At 40.3% G+C, this 17,545-nt stretch overlaps 1 protein-coding gene and 1 long non-coding RNA gene across 3 annotated transcripts in view; one reads left to right on the top strand and one right to left on the bottom strand.

Moving 5' to 3' along the window:
• Positions 1 to 17,545, top strand: part of LOC136296493 (uncharacterized) — a 105,680-nt gene that overhangs the window by 61,557 nt on the left and 26,578 nt on the right. The gene's annotated exons all lie outside the window — the stretch shown is intronic.
• Positions 1 to 17,545, bottom strand: part of FGD5 (FYVE, RhoGEF and PH domain containing 5) — a 78,130-nt gene that overhangs the window by 59,802 nt on the left and 783 nt on the right. For both annotated transcript variants that reach the window (XM_066195738.1, XM_066195737.1), the window contains exon 2: positions 7,759 to 10,699. In XM_066195738.1, coding sequence (XP_066051835.1) covers positions 7,759 to 10,699 — 2,941 coding nt within the window. The remainder of the gene's footprint in view (positions 1 to 7,758; positions 10,700 to 17,545) is intronic.

The following is a 17,545-nucleotide window of genomic DNA, read 5'->3' on the forward strand; positions in this document are numbered from 1 at the left end:
CAAGAGTGCAGAGTGTAGAATGGAAAACTGATTATTGCAAAGTCTGGAGCGTTAGCTCAGTTTGTACAGGACTTGACCAGGAGACCACTGTTTTTCTTTGCTGGAACATCTGAGGTGTAGGAATTTATTTTTGAACCTCAGACAACTGAAAAGAAATTATTTCAGACGTTCTAGAAATGAAACAGGACTGTGTCCATTTTTGGGTTTTGAGACCAAAGCCTGTGGGTCTTTCCTTCTCCCCGTGGCTGGTGTTTTAGGCATTGGGTTGTGAGAAACTCAGAATCTAATTACCAGTGCTGACTGATTCAAAGTCATCACTCAAGGTGATCTGGAAAACCATACCTGTGAAAAGCAGAGACTAGGTTTTCTATATCTTAGGCCACAGCATATAGGAGTTCCTTTAAACTCTGTCAAAACAGATCTATGGTTCACGTACAATTCTTTTGTGAATGTTTTCCTTTAGGAAAATGTTTCAGCTCATTCCAATTTTAGGTTCTAGTGTAAATCATCAAGGCAGTCAAATCACAAATTGCTGCTCGTATAATCAGAGGTACAAATGTACCCTAAATGAGCGTCTAGCATAGTATCATTTATCATCCAGATTCCACTTATATAGTCACTTTTCCAACTATGACACATTTACTAATGTTCTTCTGAGTCCTGGATCCTCTTAGAAAAAGATTATACATTTCACAAAATGAAACTGTCTGTTAATATGGCACATATCATAGATTGAAGTTTAGGGATATGCTCCTGATTATTATTTGTTTATTTTTTGGCAATGTAATTTAGTCACTAAAACTTGGTACCAGAGTCTTTATGTTCTCTTTTCATTTTGTTGCCAGTTTGTTATTCTGTACTTTCCATGGAAAATACTCACAGTAAGTTCAACATAATGAACACCACACTGCCCTGCCGAACTCTTTAAGATGGAAGGCGACTTGTTATTTCCCTGTACTACCTGGATCAATTGCTTTATCAACATCATGCAGCCAAATCTGGGGACAAACAGGGGAAGTTAGGATCAAGTGAACTTAGGTTTCTTGCATTTCAGATATTCATCCAATTGTTAAAACAGAGTATTTCCAGAAGAGAGAAACAGAGCTTAACTGCAAATCTGTAGGGCTGAAGCAAAGCGCTCTCTTCTGTCTTCTAAGAGGTCAGGTTCATTTCCCAGATTAAAATTAAAGTTGGCTGTACTTTTGCTTGGCTGAGGTTCTTTTAAGTTGGAAAATCATGTTTGGAATGATTAAAAATTACATAGATCTGTAATATTTGGCTGAGATGAATCTATTAAATAATTCTGGCCCCTCTCCCAAATAATTGTGGAAAATGAAAACCGTCTTAATGCTGCAACTCAAAAATGTGGTTTACTTCAGAATTCACTTCGGTATATATATATATTATTTTTTACTTGCAAATGAAAAAATCAGAAAAAATGTCATGAACCACAGAATTCCTTTATTTTGTTGGGGTTTTTTTCCTCAGGCTTTTCAATTAGGCATGCATATTTTATCTCTCTTGTAGCCACTGAAGCAATGTTTTTTCTTAAAACTGCTATCAAATGACAAGACAAATTACTTGCCCAGACAACTAAAATATGTCACTCTCACAGTGGCTCTTTACCCTGGATATATTCACTGAGATGTTTTATCTCACTGCCACTGTCTGGATCTTTTAAGCCTAGCAATGTGAAAGTAGAAAGTGTGAAGGAAAGAATTTGAGGTGCCCAGTTTTACCTCACATAATGCCCTTTTCTATTTAAGGACCAGAAGATTTGACTTCAAAGATGTGTTGTACTGTATGCAGTCCATTACTTCTGTAGGCATGTGTGCTAAGGAAGAGTCTTTTCTGAATTCTTCTAGCCAACTCTCAGAACTAATGAATGCAGAATGCAGACTGATACCTGAAACGTAAGAGGATAAGAAACTTTCATCAGAAACACCAAACTAGCTATCTTTGATGAGGTCCACCTGCCCAGAAGGCCTATCGGGGAAATACAGTGGGTTAATATCTAAGTTTTGTAAATGTACTCAAGGCATAAGGACAAATTGCCAACAGTCTGAAGACGAATTTCATTTGGGACAGCTGAGAATAGTTGGATGGAGACTGTGGAGCAGACATGCAACTATCCCTTGTCTTAGTTCATCTGAACCTAGCTGTTTTTCTCTTGAGAAAAAGAAGTTTGAGCATCTGTGTGATACTGATAAAGCTGGTGTAGCATGAGTCAGAGCACCAAAAGGTGCTCACGAACGACAGGTCTAAATCTGTTTGCTCTAGGCCTTTGATGGATAGCATATAATTAATCCAGGCAATTACTCAAGTGAAAGGATCCTTTTATAAGCTCTTTAAGAGAATTCTTGGCAAAACAAATAGTGCCTCTTAAATATGGTCTTCCATCCGTTAACTCTAATTGGTTGATTAAAGTAAAATTAATTGTTGTATGCCACCAAACACCAAATTTTTAGAGGGAGTTTTTACATTAACCCCTCTTTGGGTCCTGTAAAAGAAGAATTCTTGTAGGATAATTAAAAATGTGTTGTCCACTATAAATAACCTTCCTGGGTGGCACAACAAACCATCAGCTACTAGACTGGATTTGCATTTAAAATGCAATAGCATTCTGTTGCTTTTGTTAAAAATCTAATCTAGAGATATACCCCATGTCATGAAGCAGTGGATTCTGGAAAGGCTACAGCATTCTACTGTGCAATCTCTACTCCAATAAATCTTCTCAGTAAGGCTCCTGGTGGGGGTGGGAGAGGAGAAAGGCATGCACAGAACAAGGCATGCAATAACATATTATGTTAATGATAGTAAAAGGCCTGACCATTACAAACATTTCATCGCCCTTTCTGCAGCACGTGCTTTCTTTCTCCACGGTGCTAGGAATGCTTAAATCACACCGACATCACTTCTGTGCTCCATAAGTATCATCCAGGACAATTCTGCAATACACAGCAGACTCTCTCCTCTTGTGTAACCCCACTGAAATGTATTTCTGGTTCATTTAATGCAAACAGTGAAGACTGAGAAGATGACCCAAGCATAAAAGCCCTCAGGACAAGAAGAGGGTGATGTGTACACATTCCTGCTTTTCTGCACTGTAATTTGATCATTAAAATAGCCATCACAATGGAGTCCATCTGCTAATAAAGCCAACATCTGCCGAGGTCTTTGGACCTTTTCCTGGGAGGTCTATGAGACTGTGCTTTCTCATAAACAAAGCCAGGGTGAGATCCAGCACGTTGTGTCTGAGCAGCAGCAGCCCTCTGAGGCTGTGCTATGTGTGCAGGATGGCGATGTGCAATGCAAAGCTGTGTGGGGGAACACACTCGCTTCCTCACTCCCCACACATCTGCATCCCCAGCATGAACCAAGTCAAACAGCTCCACGAATACGAGGAAACAGGAGAGCAGTCATGGAGCTGTTGGAAAATTGATACCTGCATGTGGGCAATGTATTAAAATCTTTCATTCTTTTTGGTATTAATATGACATTACTGATACTGTCTAGAGACACTTCTCAAAGGTGCTTCTTAGAAAAACTCTGCCATCCAAGAGCACTTAATATATTGTTTTTCTGTCTCTAATTCCTGACAATGCAAGGTGAAGCATGCCTTGTGCCCAGCTCTCAGCAGCAACGGGTTATCTCCCGCAGACTGCTCCCTGTCTATGAGCAGCTTGAAGTCCGTTATGCTTGAAGTGCATTAACGGCTATCACTTTCTAATTCCCTGCCGCAATTCAGACAATACTCAGAAACAGAAATAAAAGCATGACTTGTGTCAGAGCTGTCTGTGACTGTTGTCAAGATTTTCAACAGGTTGTGCATGGCCTGAAGTCAAGTCTAGTACCAGCATCCCTTATTCTGCAATGAACTTACAAAGCTTTCTTTCAGGTTTATGCTGCAAAATTCAAGAACTGGTGGAAGCTCATGAGATTTCATTTTCCATCATGTTCACCAAATCACAAGTGAAAACATCTCTTTCCCTTGTCTCTAGGCTCAGTCCCTGATCTTCCTTCCCTCTGTGACAGCATTTTTATGGGACTTTCTCCCATTTACAATATCAAGAGCACAGCATGTTTCACACTGACGTAAAGAAGAACTATGTAGAGATTTTTATCAGTGATTTGAAAAAAAAAAAAATTATATTTCTTTAAAAAACCTCTCTCAATGGTCATGATCACTTTGGTTCTCTTCAGCTTAATGACTGTCAGCAAAATTCCACGCAATTGATCCATACAGGTCTTTAGAGAAGCTAAGCCCTATTGTAGACCACTTCTGTGCTACCTCCATAGCAAACATTAACGTATCACCAGCCCTGGGAAACACTAGACTTACAAAACCCAAATTCTGACTCTCGTAAAGCTTCTCATCAATGCTATGGGTGTATGCTAGCTTAGTGTAGTCACAGAGCAGGGATTTAAGGAGAGAACTAGGAACTGAGTGGAATCGACAGCTAGAATTTGTTTTCCTGCAAAAGCAAGAAAAGAAAAGGATGGAAAAATCTTTCCCAAAACAGTTATGTAAAATCTATGCTGAATCTGTAGCTCAAAGCCTGCTTTGCCTAGATTTGTCTCCAGTACAGATAGAGCTTGCTTTTATTACAAATGCAGGGTAATGTCAGCAACCTTGCTATTATCATACATAGCAGTGAGCCAAAAGACAGCTGGAACTGTGTTGAACGTGTGTATCTCTTTTAGATATCCTCTGACAGCCATGTCTGTACTGAGCAGCTCTAGCTAGGACAAGCAGAAAAACAAAGTATGAGTTGATTTTATCTTCTTGACAAAATTCTCCTTGAGTTTTACCATAAACAGGAAAGTATGGTAACGGGACTGCTTACTGGGATGAGAAGTCTTGATATGGTCAGCATATGGGCAAGCGCTGTACGGGTCAAAACCAGCTAACAAACTACGTGTATTTTTCCTGCCCCTATCTTCTAGAAAATGTCAGAAACATCCGGAAATTTGGTGTTGCTTCTCCTTTCACAACCACTCTAGAGGTTATTCTAATTATCTCCAGCATGCTTCCCCCTCATTTGCTCTTTGTTGAGACAGAAACAACTATAGCCTTATGGTTTTCTTTGGGCCACAGTTCACCTGAATTAATTGTCATAGGAAGGGGGAGGCTGCACTTGTATAAAAAAACAATCAGGTGCTTTAGCTGTACCAATTGCTTCAGCTGCATTTTCTGTCCATGGAGTGACAGGCTTCAGGAGTTTCTAGCGGCCATTCACTGTGCCCATCTGATGCAATACTACAGCTGTATTTCTCACAGCTGATTAAAATCTTGGTATTGCTGTTGAGATTCTCCTGCCAGCTGCATAGCAGCACACTTCAACTGGCTGTGCTTTTAAGCAAGAAAATTAAATGGTGAATCTTCTCATCAGAGTTTCTGTGAAGTCCTCTCCCACCCTGCTGTTCCCCAGTCATACACAGTAGGGAAGGCTCCTGGTTTATAGTAGTCTTTTATAACATTCACATTCTGTTCTCTGAAGTGTGATAGAAGAGTTGTACTTGGCTATTCATCAATGTAGCGATTCCATAAGGTATCACCAGATGCTAAACACAAATTGTCTACAGGTGAATGCACAAAAAAGTTTTTCATGGGCTCAAACACCATGTATTTCAGGGGTTTAATCCAACACACTTGTCCTCTCAAACAGTTAAAAAAAGCCTCTGGACATAAGCAAGCTACAGTTCAAAGAAATTTTTATTCCTGTGTGGTTGTGGTAGATGTATGTTTGATAGGTGTTCTTACTAGAAATCTTAAATCCATGGTAAGGCATTTTAGCCCAAACTACTTCGGCAGCAAATACAACATCCACGTCCATACGTCATGTATGCATGTGTAAATAGGTGCACCTGCTTGTACGCTTTGCTTTACAATTAGATCATACGCTGTTATGCCACTGGATGTGTATGTACATGGGATGTGCATTTACATTTCATCAAAGCTTTTCAGGCATGTCTTTGTCTAAAACATGCTGACAAATACAGCAAATAATAGCTATCTCAGCAGTAATTACGTCTGCTTGGGGCTCTTCCCCTCCACCCTGGTTATCTTGATAAAGGGGCTGTACAGGAGCCTAGCCTTCATTTCACCCCCAATAGTAAAACTGCATGCACAACAAGCAGCAGGCTGAAGAATTATGTTCATGCCTTGACCTCGAGACTTCCTGAACCAGTTTGGATTGGCTCTCCCTTTGAAACTACAGGCTTCCACAGGAAGTTCATAAATGGGCCCAAGTCACAGCAATTGACGTAGTCCTAGTATTTTTAACTTGGTTCTTCAAGAACTACCTAAAATGGGTGGTGTTTCACGGACACAAAGGACTGGTCAGCCTTTTCAAAAGCAAATGTCAGTGTGCTGGGTAAAACGCAAACCATTGCAAGCAAGCGAGTAATGTAGCTTTTGCTGCTCTGGGGACGTGGTGGTGGTGTGCTGTGAAGCTGCGCTGCACTCCACCATGTCCCTGTGCCAGCATCACCGGAGCTCCCAATGCTGCAGGCAGCCATCTTCTCCAAAGAGCTAAACCACAGGCCTGTGCTCCACATCCCTCAGCTTAATTTGGATCCACTGCTTAAGCCTTGATGCAATCTCTTTTCCCATGTTCTACTCACTACCCCACATCATTTACGTCTTAAAAATGTTTTGCACGACTCATTCAGAGGTGTTAATGAAAAGTTCTTTTACTCTCTGAGTCTAAAATACCCAAAGAGGGCTTTGTGAAATGCCTATGGTTTGTTCCATCCACAATAACAAGAGAGACGACCAGAAAAAATAAATATTGCAAAGAAACACAAGTATTAAATCTTTTGGAGAATGATGGATGCAAATGGGCATGAAAACCTTACTAATAAGATTTATATCTTTTTCACACAGCTCTAACAAAACACAACTGCATCAAAGACGCTCATCTGCCTTGCACCTTGTTTTCTCATTACCTGCTAAACATGAACTTAATGGAAAACACTCTTCTTATTTACATCTCTGTATTCCACTCATTGTGTGCTATAATTTGACAACAGGTTCAAATTCAAAGGTGGTGAGTGCATTGCTCCTACGTTCCTATGAAAAAGACATTTTCTTGTTTGCAAATAACCTAATGGAATGGGATGAAAGATTGTTATTAATGTTAGCAGTGCATATTATTTTAGAACTATTCAATTCATTTATAAGTTAGTAGCTCTGTCCAAGGACCATAATATCCCTTAAAGGACCTTCTAAAATTCAGTCTAGTCTGATTAGTTCATGATTTGGGATTTTCCGGTATATACTTAACTGATGTACTTTGAAACTTAAATTATGTATATATTATTGTTTTGAGAAATAGACAGGAATTAAAAAAAGACACAGGACCCCTTCCAGCAAAATAGGCTCTCTTTTCATTCAGTCAAGAAGTCAGAAACCTTTCTTACTGAAAAACAAAGCAAGTTCTCCCCATTTCCCCTGCCAGCCACAAAAATTAGATCCACTGGACAAACCAAATATTTTTGAATATTCTTTGATTTCTGCCTGCAATTCATAGAATCTGGATCCAGTATTCATTTACAAAGTAAGGAGTTAATTTGATGCCATTTTTTTTTCACTGATAAAGGCTTATCTTGTATTCTTCCAATCTTTCTTGAAAGCAATTCCTGAGAGGGGTATAAGTCAGCCAACATGGAGAATCTGCCTATGATACCTAGCAGAAAAGGCCTTGCCTGTTTGGCCAAGGCTAGCAGGTCTTACATAATAATTTACTACAGTACCTTTCTGTTTCCTGGTCTGTGGTTTGCTGCTTGCTCTCAAAACCAGTGAAGCTGCTCATATCCACATAGCCATCGTTCTCATTAGCAGCAGATAATGCCCTGCTGGGATCTTCAAAAAACTCAGTAAAAGTTCCTGCTCTGGTGGATCTTCGAGGAGGAATTTGTATGTTTTCATAGTCAGAGCTCATCGCAGGAATGTTCTCATAGTCAGATGTGTCAGCATTGGGAAAAGAAATAGACCTAGGTTTCGTTAATGGGAGTGGCATGAAAGGAGGTCTGGACCGGTCCTCAAAGGACTCCACCCTTGACACACTCCTGCTGAAGGACTTGGGCGTTCCTTTTCTTTTACCATCCTTATAGAAAAGAACAGCCGAGGGAGACTCAGATGCACGGAACTTCCCCACATGTGATTTTAGCTGAGGCGAGCTACTTAGGCTCCTCCCTTCCAGCTCCATCAGCCTGGGAGGCCCATGATAGCTGGACTCTGATGAGGACCTTGAAGAAGAAATATTAACATCTACATGGACTTTATTTTCACTTTTCTTCTTGAACTTTAGAGTAAGAAACCTCTTAAAAGAAGATTTCTTTTTCTTGGAATACTTAGCAGGTGAGTCGTTCTCTATCAAAAGTGAAGGTGAACTTTTAGTGATTGGCCTTTTGGTGATGTAGGCAAGTTCAAATGGGGGCGGTATATCAACAACTGAGGATGGAGTAGATATGCCACATGATGAGAGATGATTTTGCTGGGAAAAACTACCTGAAGAACCATTGACACAAGGCAAAGATAAGTTGTCTTCTGTCCTTTTCATTCTAACACCATCCAGTACACAGACATCACTTTCTCTGTAAACAGAGATGGGTATCTCTCTCCCTTCAACAGAATAAGATCGAGGATATAAAATAAAGCGTCTTGACTTAGTTGGTAAAGCTCTGTTGGCTTCCACTGGTTTTCCTTCCAATGAAAAGGATTTATTGCTTAAGTCTTCTGTCCCAGACCCATTTTGGGAAGAGGGTAAATCAGTTTCAGGTCCAGTTTCTTCTGGAACGGTTTCTGGGACATAGCCTGGCATTTTCCCAGATAGAGATCGTGTTCTAGTGACGATACTTTTACGATCAACAGGCAGCAAGTTGTTTTCACCATCCATGCCTAATTCACCCCTTTTACTGTGATCAGCTCCTAAATCAGACTGTGCATCATGGACAATTTCATTTTCTTCAGGAAGCACATAAGGATCATCTAGAGAATCACTGCTAGTTTTTCTTTCCTCTGATTCATCAGTCACAATGACCAATTTAGGGACTGCTAGATTTTCATGCAAAACGTGTTTGGTCCCACATTCTACATTAATTTTGCTATGCTTACGTATTTCTAAGTCTTCCTCAAGTGGGACCTCTTGAGGTGAACTTGGGACACTTTTGCTGAGGCTGTTTGCTTCCACCTCACTGTCTTTGAGTTGCAATTCATTTGACTTAAAGGCTTCCACAGTATTTCCACTATGCGCTTCAACAGTCACATCTTCCAGCTCTGGCTCTATCCCTAGACTACAAGGCAGACTATCAGAAATCATACCATCTTCATGCAGAGAGGCCCCTTCTGTTGGAAGATTCTCATCTGAATGTTCCACAGGTATTTCCTCACCACATTCATTCTCACAAGATGCAATCTGACGGCCATCATCCATATTCTCTGCATTCACAGTTTCTTCTTCCCCTTTCCCAGAGTCTTTGCTTGCTTCACAGGCTACCTCTGATGTCTTCTCACCTCTCCTCTCAGTGATCTGGTAGCCATCACTGCCATTTCCTGCGTTTGTATTATTGTGCTCATTTGGGTCTACTTCCTCTTCAGCTGCCACTTCATGGATGAACTCTGCTAAACCATTTTTGGCACCGGTTTCATCTCCACACAGTTCTAAGCCAGGACCTGTGTCTTCACTGGCCTCCCCAGGCAGCATGTCAGGGCTTGAGCAGTCATCATTTTCTGAGTCCCCTTCCGTGTTCAAATCAAGCTCTGTATGCACACTGTGGTCATCATTATGTGCTAGACAGCCATCTGCCATTTCTAAAATCTCAGGCAGTTCCTCCTCCTCTTGCCCTGCCTTATCACAGGCTGGGATTGATTCATCTGCAGGCAGTGGCATTGCAATGATATCTCTATAGGTATCACCCATCAGTTTCTCATCTCTATTCAAAGGATCATCACTGTCAGTCTCACAATTACTACTGTTCTTGACCAGTTCCAGGTTGTAAGAAGCTTCTGGTCTGTTTATAGTTTCAGTAAAATCACCTACAACATCCTCATCTTCATCTACATTCTTGGTAGCATCGTTATCCCCATCTGGGGCATGTAAGGACTCCTCACAAAGTGCTTTGGACTGGTCACGGTCTCCAGATGACTCCTGAGAGTCTGGCTCCCTTGGTTCCGCAGTATCGGAAGAGTTACAGTGCTCATCTTGAATGACTTCTTGGTTACTGGTATTCTTATCACTAGCAATGTTATCCTCTTCCTTCTCTACCTTTTCTGGAGTTTCTGAGACTTCATTTTCCACAGTGGAATCTAGGTTTTGATCATGCTCATGTTCCAAATCATTACAGTCTTTGCTGGGCAGCTGAGCTTCAGGAACTACGATGTATTCATTATCTGCCTCAGATTCTAGGCAATCAGCATTGCATCGGTTTCCTTCACACAGCTCTCCATCAAGACACACCAGTTTCCCATTTGCACATTTATTTAAATTATTGTTGGTAGAAACACTGGATTTGCCCTCAGTGTCAGCTGAGAATTTTGGCTTGGGAGCAATAGGTGGTTTGGGACCCCTAGACACAGAGTTCGGGTTATGAAGAATATCAGCTCTTGGCAATGAAGGAGAAAATTTGGACACAGGTGCTGGAGAAAGATGACCAATAATCTTTGGTTTCGGTGCTAATGGTGGTTTTGAGGTTTCTGGAGAAAAGAGACAAAAGCCATGTTAGTCATCTTGGTTTCTTATTAAAGCCAGCAGAATGTATCCTGCAATACACTTTACCAGTGACTTGTAATGCAGAAGGAGTCCAGCCAATAAAAGGCTGAGCGCTGAAAAGAGAGTTGAAGCAGCAAAGCATATGAACTGTCCTTCCATGTGGTGCTGTAACTATTCCAGTAAACATGTTTAAGGTCAAAACTGAACTAGATGGAGCCCTAACACACTTGGGCAAAGATGTACAGCTGCAGAGCCAAGCGTGTATCATACCTCAACCCAAAATATGAAGTTACTGGTTTAAACTCAAGTTGTTTTCAGTGTACAGTTTCTTGAGCCCTTTAGTCAAAAGATCCTCCATTCCTCCTGTAAATACCAGGATCCCTTCCAGGTACAAGCTTCTCTAAACATCAAAATGTATTTTAAAAAGTTAATTAATCTTGCAACATAAGGCCAGCCTTGTATTTCTAGTGGTAGTGCTGACCCATATGTAGGGGAAATCAAGCAGATTGGCAATAAACTAGATTGAAGCTATGTGAATTAAATCATATCTATACCACAATTTTACTCACAGTAGTTTGCCTGCCACAGCAAATTCCAGCTGTCTTGGTCCTGAAATTAATATTCTTCCAAAACTAAATGAAAAGCTGAAAGACTGCATAAATAGGCAGTAATAGGGATCCTCCCTCGTGAGATTTTCTGTGAGATAAAACATGTATTGTGAAGAAGCCAGTATAACAAATAGTTACAGATGGTAAGGAGTAGGGAGAAGTGGTTTCCTCCTATTGCTGTTTCCTAGCCATCAATAGATAATTACATAGTTAAGCGATCAGAAATCTCTAATTTACACATTGTGGTGGAAAAAGGAGAGCTCTCCATTGTAAGGAAAAGCACACAACAAACTATTTCAGCAAGACAGAGACAGAAACAACTCTTTGTGCATAATCTTCATGCCCGACTCACAGGAAATAACAGAACAACATCTCAAAATAAAAAATTGGGACACTGTTCCTATGTGAAATCCTATGGTATCCAAAATCCAAAATCATGGTATAAGTTTCAGAAAGTGTAGCTACTGTGCTGTTGTATTTAGAGTGTTTTGAAATGCAGATTTTTAATATGTAGAAGTGCAGACAGTTAGAACTGAGCTGTGCACTGTACTGAGAACAAAGAAATACTGAATGCAAACTGCTTGAAAAAGATTCTCTGATTGTCCCGATATTTGGTGGCATGGCACTCTTCTTATTGTTATCCTAGTAATATTGGAGTAGTTTGTACTGAACTAATACTGGTCTACTTGTTTGGTTAGACTCCAGGAGACATAAAAGGCTGTTTCTTCTGTTCTTCTTAACCTTCCTGAAATTTCTTCTGATACTCAGAAAGAAACTGACAATTTGGCATTCTGATGTAATCAGAAAACAGTCTTTCTAATTATGAGACACCAGAGAGATTTCATCTAAGTTAAAAACTGAAGCAGTGATCTCAGCCCAGAAGGAACGAAAAGTCTGTTCTAAGCAGACGCCTTGTGCCATATACTGCTTAAGAATTATTCTGTATCTGGAGTTTTATCCGATCCAGCTGCATGTGGGAGACTTAACTCATGAAAAAGGAGAGAGAGAGAACTGTGGATTCACCAGTCTGCAGTTACTGTGGTGTTTCACAGTATCCACTGCTGCTTTAGGCTGCAGGGTGTCTGTCTAATCACAGATTGGTTAACTCATCTTTCCCTCCCCATTAACTCAGAAACTTTATGTGAAACACACCACCTTTGCTGAAGTAACATTTCACCTTTTGCAGGCAGCAGCTGAAGGCTGCGGAGTACCAGAGACTCTTACCAGTTAAAAACAGGGAAGCAATAGAAGGGAGTTTTGTGTCTTGTACGCCTTAGTATCTGGTGCCCCAGCAAGATCTATCTTTTGCACTTTTAATTCAGTTATTGAAATCACTGAACATCCTAAACTAACTTTCTGGTAGCAAAATGAATGAATCTTTTATTAGCTAAAACTGAGTCTTTACACCTTTACCATCATAATAGGACATTTTTAGCACTAACTCCAAGAAAAAAAACCACCACTTTAGAGGTACTACACCACTTTCTGCAGTGCCTGGCCTTTCCTAAGAACGTATATACAAGAGTAGGATACACTAGTCTGTTCTTGGATTGGGACAAAACTTGAAGTTTCTACATTCTCATCCTTGTTCTCGTCAGAGAGCGTCTGTACTGAAACAGTGAGTAATGAGGAAAAGACTGGACTTTAGAGAATGCCAGGACCTTCCAAGCTTTGTCCTATAAACAAATTTGAAATAAAATAATGACATGAACTCATTTCCTTTAAGTAGAATAACCATGGAGACATCCACTTAAAAGAAATACAGCCTTAACAATTACCCACTCTCCCTCCAGTGATAATTTTCCTCAGCAAAAAAGATCAAATAATCTTGAGTTTTTCCTTCTGCAACCTTCAGTAACACTGCTGTTGGAACAGAACTTATGGTGATGGACCCTGTTCACAGTCTGGTAATAGGAATTGTCGTCTCCTTCTCTCACCCACTTGTGTCAGCTACTGGCGACTACTGTTTCCTTACAGGGTTTATTTTTCCTAACTGCTCTGTCCATTGATCTTGCCTTTCACGAGGCTCCTTAAACAATTTTCCTTTTTCTTTGGTGGGGGTGTGAGGAAGAAGCAATGGGAGGAGTGCAAGTGTTTGTTTAAAAAAATAACCCAAACAAAAGAAAGCACAGCTTCTTGCCTTTTATCACAATTTCATTCGGCTTGAATTTCTGCTTCCTTTGCTGTCTGAACCCACTTGAAAGGTTCTGGCTGTAACTTCTAAATGGACACAATGCAACATTGCACCATAAGTAATCTGTACGTTCACAAATAATTCTGCATGTTTATTTTAGCATGTATTTTATTTTGGAGGGAGACACACCCACCTTGTGCTTAAAAGGAAACTCTTGGGGAATACAAATTCCTTTAGCCTGCTCCTCCCCTTATTGTTCAGTGCTTCCTTGTACTGACAAGGACCGCTTCCTTTCCTTACCCACCTTCCTTCAGGCAACCCTGCATAGTTCTGCTCCTGCCATGATCCATATGAAATTACATTACATTAGTCTCCTCCCATCCAAGTTTCTAAGCAGTCAACAGTAGTCTAGCAGCTCACCTGGAATAGCTCTTCTGGAATAGCAATCAACCTATGCAGCCTTCACTGTTCAAGTGTTTCTTTGAAACAGTATACATTTTGTAGTGCGGTATTACCAGAAATACTGCAACTACCCACTTTCAAATGTTTTCAAATTTAGGATTTTAAATTTAGCCTAGAATTTCATTAAGGCTTGTAAGGGACCATACCTACAAAACACCACCACCGAGAACTAACTAAACACTGAGGTTGCACATTTGTCTGTATATATGTAGACATGTCCCAAGGCCATGGTCTTTGCTAGTGGCTCAAGAAAGTACGTAGCTCCACAGTGCAGATACTGGTTCCAGCCTTGACTGGTGCTGCAACCTGGTTCAGGCTTCTTTTAAGATGCTGCAAGTAGCTTTCTCTGACAAATGAACTTTAGTGGACCTGGGTTTCCTTCATGCCTTTGGCATTAATTCAACTCAGACATATGTTAAAATGGGAAAGGCACTGAGGACAGAGGGCAGAAATGCATTGTTCAGGGATTTGCAGAGCTTTTGGGTGGAAGTGACAGGGCAGGTGAAGGGACAACACTGCAGCAGTGGGATGGGATTGCACCAAACCCAGAATCCCGGTAGAAACCAAGTCTTGTCTGCCACTGCTTCTACCCAGGAAGAAGGGATTGAAATCCACAGATGGAAAGTGTCTGAGAAACAGGCGGTTTCAGATATTCTCAGAGGGAGAATATCCAGACAAGGACATCAGAAAGTCTTGTTCAGCTCTGATCAGGAGCTTTATAATTTCACATAGTTGTATCAGAATGAAGTTAAAACTGATTTTCTAGAAGATTTTGGTCTGAAGTCAGCAAGAGGTGAACTATATACCTTAGTATCACCGTATTTTAATCCTGTAATTAATTGTTCATTTAAAAAATGAAGCCCTTACTTCCAGCTAGTGCTGCCTTGCTTCTATCTCCAGCTTGTACCTCCAGCATTTATGTTCCTTCCATTGAGACATTCCATTTATTGTTGTTTCTTCCAAATCATTAATTGTGCAATATTTGATGCAGAACTAGTTCTCTTTGTTTTACAGCATATATATGGATCACTTATTTCACACTACTGGAGAAAAGTCTGATATTACAAAAATTACATAACAAGTGAAAACAGTTTCATGGGAGTCACTTGAAATGGAAAAGGTATTCAGACCAGGAATTTCAAACAATGTAGGAGTGCAAGTCTTCCTATAATTGGGATTTCGGTCCAGATTCAGGTACCAGTTTGACTTGAACAGGTATTAGATACTTACATGGCTTTTAAGAATTTCGACTTCAGGAACTCGAAATACGAGGTCCTGGTCAAAATCAGCAGGCCCCTAAATGCCTGAGATATTTATGAAAATGGTACTTCATGTTTTCTGCAAGTCTGAGAAACATCTATCCTCTCTTATCAGTATATGTTCTTGTGATCAAAGGTACTCTGTATACAGGAAGAGGGCTCCACAGCATGGAGACAGACCTATAGTCCATAGTAACTGTCCCAAGAATTCCCACGGGAATTTTATCATCTTAAAAGTCATACCTGCAATATTAACAGCTGGGTTGTCAAAGCACATCCCACTCTGCAGAACTAAAATGCTGCTATGTACAGTTACAGGAATACATCCTCTATAATCAGATCAATGCATTATGACTCTGGGTTATCAGATCAATACCTTACAAATTTCTGTTACTATATAGTTTTACTGCAGTCATCCGTAAATATAATACAACAGCATAATATCCCACAGTGAAACACTGTTGGAGAAGGGGAAAAAATCAAAAGGCAATAAAATCAGGAAGGGGTATATTTCAACACCAAAGATATCTCGATCCTAAACATTCTCCTCTGTTTTCACTGTCTCCAGCAGACTGTACATGTAAGTCCTGCAGGCAGGCTCAGCTATGAAAAACCACATGAACATGACAATCATGGTTCTAAAATACTACTATGTATTTCTTTTTCGTGTAATTGTGTTTGCGATGTTACCAGTTTGGCTCTGTTTTCACAACAGTAACTTGACACTGAGGCAGACAACCTGTTGTTTCATATATTGCTTCCTAAGAGCCAAAGAAGATGGTTAAAATTCTCTGACAGGTCCATACACCTTCTTTTCCTATATCACTTTCAGTAGCAGCTGAAAGAACATACAGTCTGCTTGAACCTCTGAACAATCTGGAGTCTAATGTCTGCACATTTTTCCTATGGGCAGCATCATTTTAGAACCTGGCAAAAAAATTACTAGAGGCTAGAAGGTCCTATATATGAGGCTGTTCTGGTCCATCTCTTACCACAGATTTCCTGTGGGCTTGGGCTTCATCTTTCTTTTCATATCAGCTCTGCAACTCTGAGGACAGTCCGTATCTCCCTTCCTATTCTCTGTCTGTCATTATTTTAACTTCTGTGGGATCAAGGCTGCCATATATGCCTGCACATATGACTCTATTTACTGGTGCTATGCATTACTTGCTATAATACAAAGACAGCTAATGCTGGTGCCCAAGTTGTACCAGTTAATAAATACCCCTCTCCTTCAGATTCAGTAGGAAGTTCTGCTTTGCACTGATGGGGGAAGACATTCCTTGCATTGTGCAAACATACAAAACAAAGGCTGAGAAGGGATATGAGCACTCTATAAATACAATCTGGAGGTAAACACCAGAAGAGGAAAAGAACTATTTTTAAGCAAAAGACAATGTAATCACAAGAATAAATGGTGTTGAATGTGGTCTGGAAACCAGGAGGAGCAGGAGAGCTACCTGAAAAGTTTTTGTTTAGGACATAATTGGAGGAATTAATAAAGGCAGTAGTAACAACGAGTGCCGCTTTTGATAATGAAGGCAGTCCCATTCGGTCCTACATTCCTAAAAAATAAAAACTGCTAATAAAGTTTAAGTCTTTACAAATGGATACATCTGATATTCCTTACCCTGCACTTCCACTATCAACAGGAGTAGATTAAAGCTGGTCTGTTTTAAATAATGGAAAGATGAAGAAAGAGAAGTAGGAGCATCATTGCTAAAGTTATTTTTGGCTGGCTTCATTTTCAAGTGAGTTTGTCTCCTGGGATGGACAGAATCCAGCCCACAGCAGGATCAGAAAATAGAATGGAAGTATCACCAAATTTTAGGAAAGTGTCTCATTCTTGCTCCAAGGGGAAAGAGAACTTTTTTGCTTTAAACTCAGAGGAGTGGTATAGCACACTGATATAACAGTGGAGTGCTGGGTTTGACCTAAAAGAGTTTTCCCAAGCCTATGTTCCTACACTTCGGCAAACAGCGATTCACAGCTTCCCAACAACTGAACAGCTGTAGGCCAAGGTATCTAGTGGTAAAATCTCTGGGCTTCAAGATGTACCCATACATTGCAAGTGAGGCGCCCAGCAGTATTCACCTGGAACGAGGAAACGCAAGGGAAAATTTTAGGGCTAACAAAAAAGAGCTGCTGCTCTTCATCTTTAATTCTAGAAGCAGCTTTAAATTTTTCTAAATAACTCCAGTTAGCAATAATTGTTTCCTGTATTGTTATGTTTTTCACACACATGCCTCACCCCTAAAAATCAGAAAATCTTGGTGAACAGCTTAAAGTTTATGCCAATTTTCCAGTGGCTTCTTTTTATGTTTTAACTGTCGAATGCCTTGTGCCCTTATTCTGTCTCTTTTACCT

The sequence above is a fragment of the Chamaea fasciata genome, unplaced genomic scaffold (assembly GCF_029207755.1).
Source record: "Chamaea fasciata isolate MVZ Bird 193981 ecotype frontalis unplaced genomic scaffold, bChaFas1.0.hap1 SCAF_13, whole genome shotgun sequence".
NCBI lineage: Eukaryota > Metazoa > Chordata > Aves > Passeriformes > Sylviidae > Chamaea > Chamaea fasciata.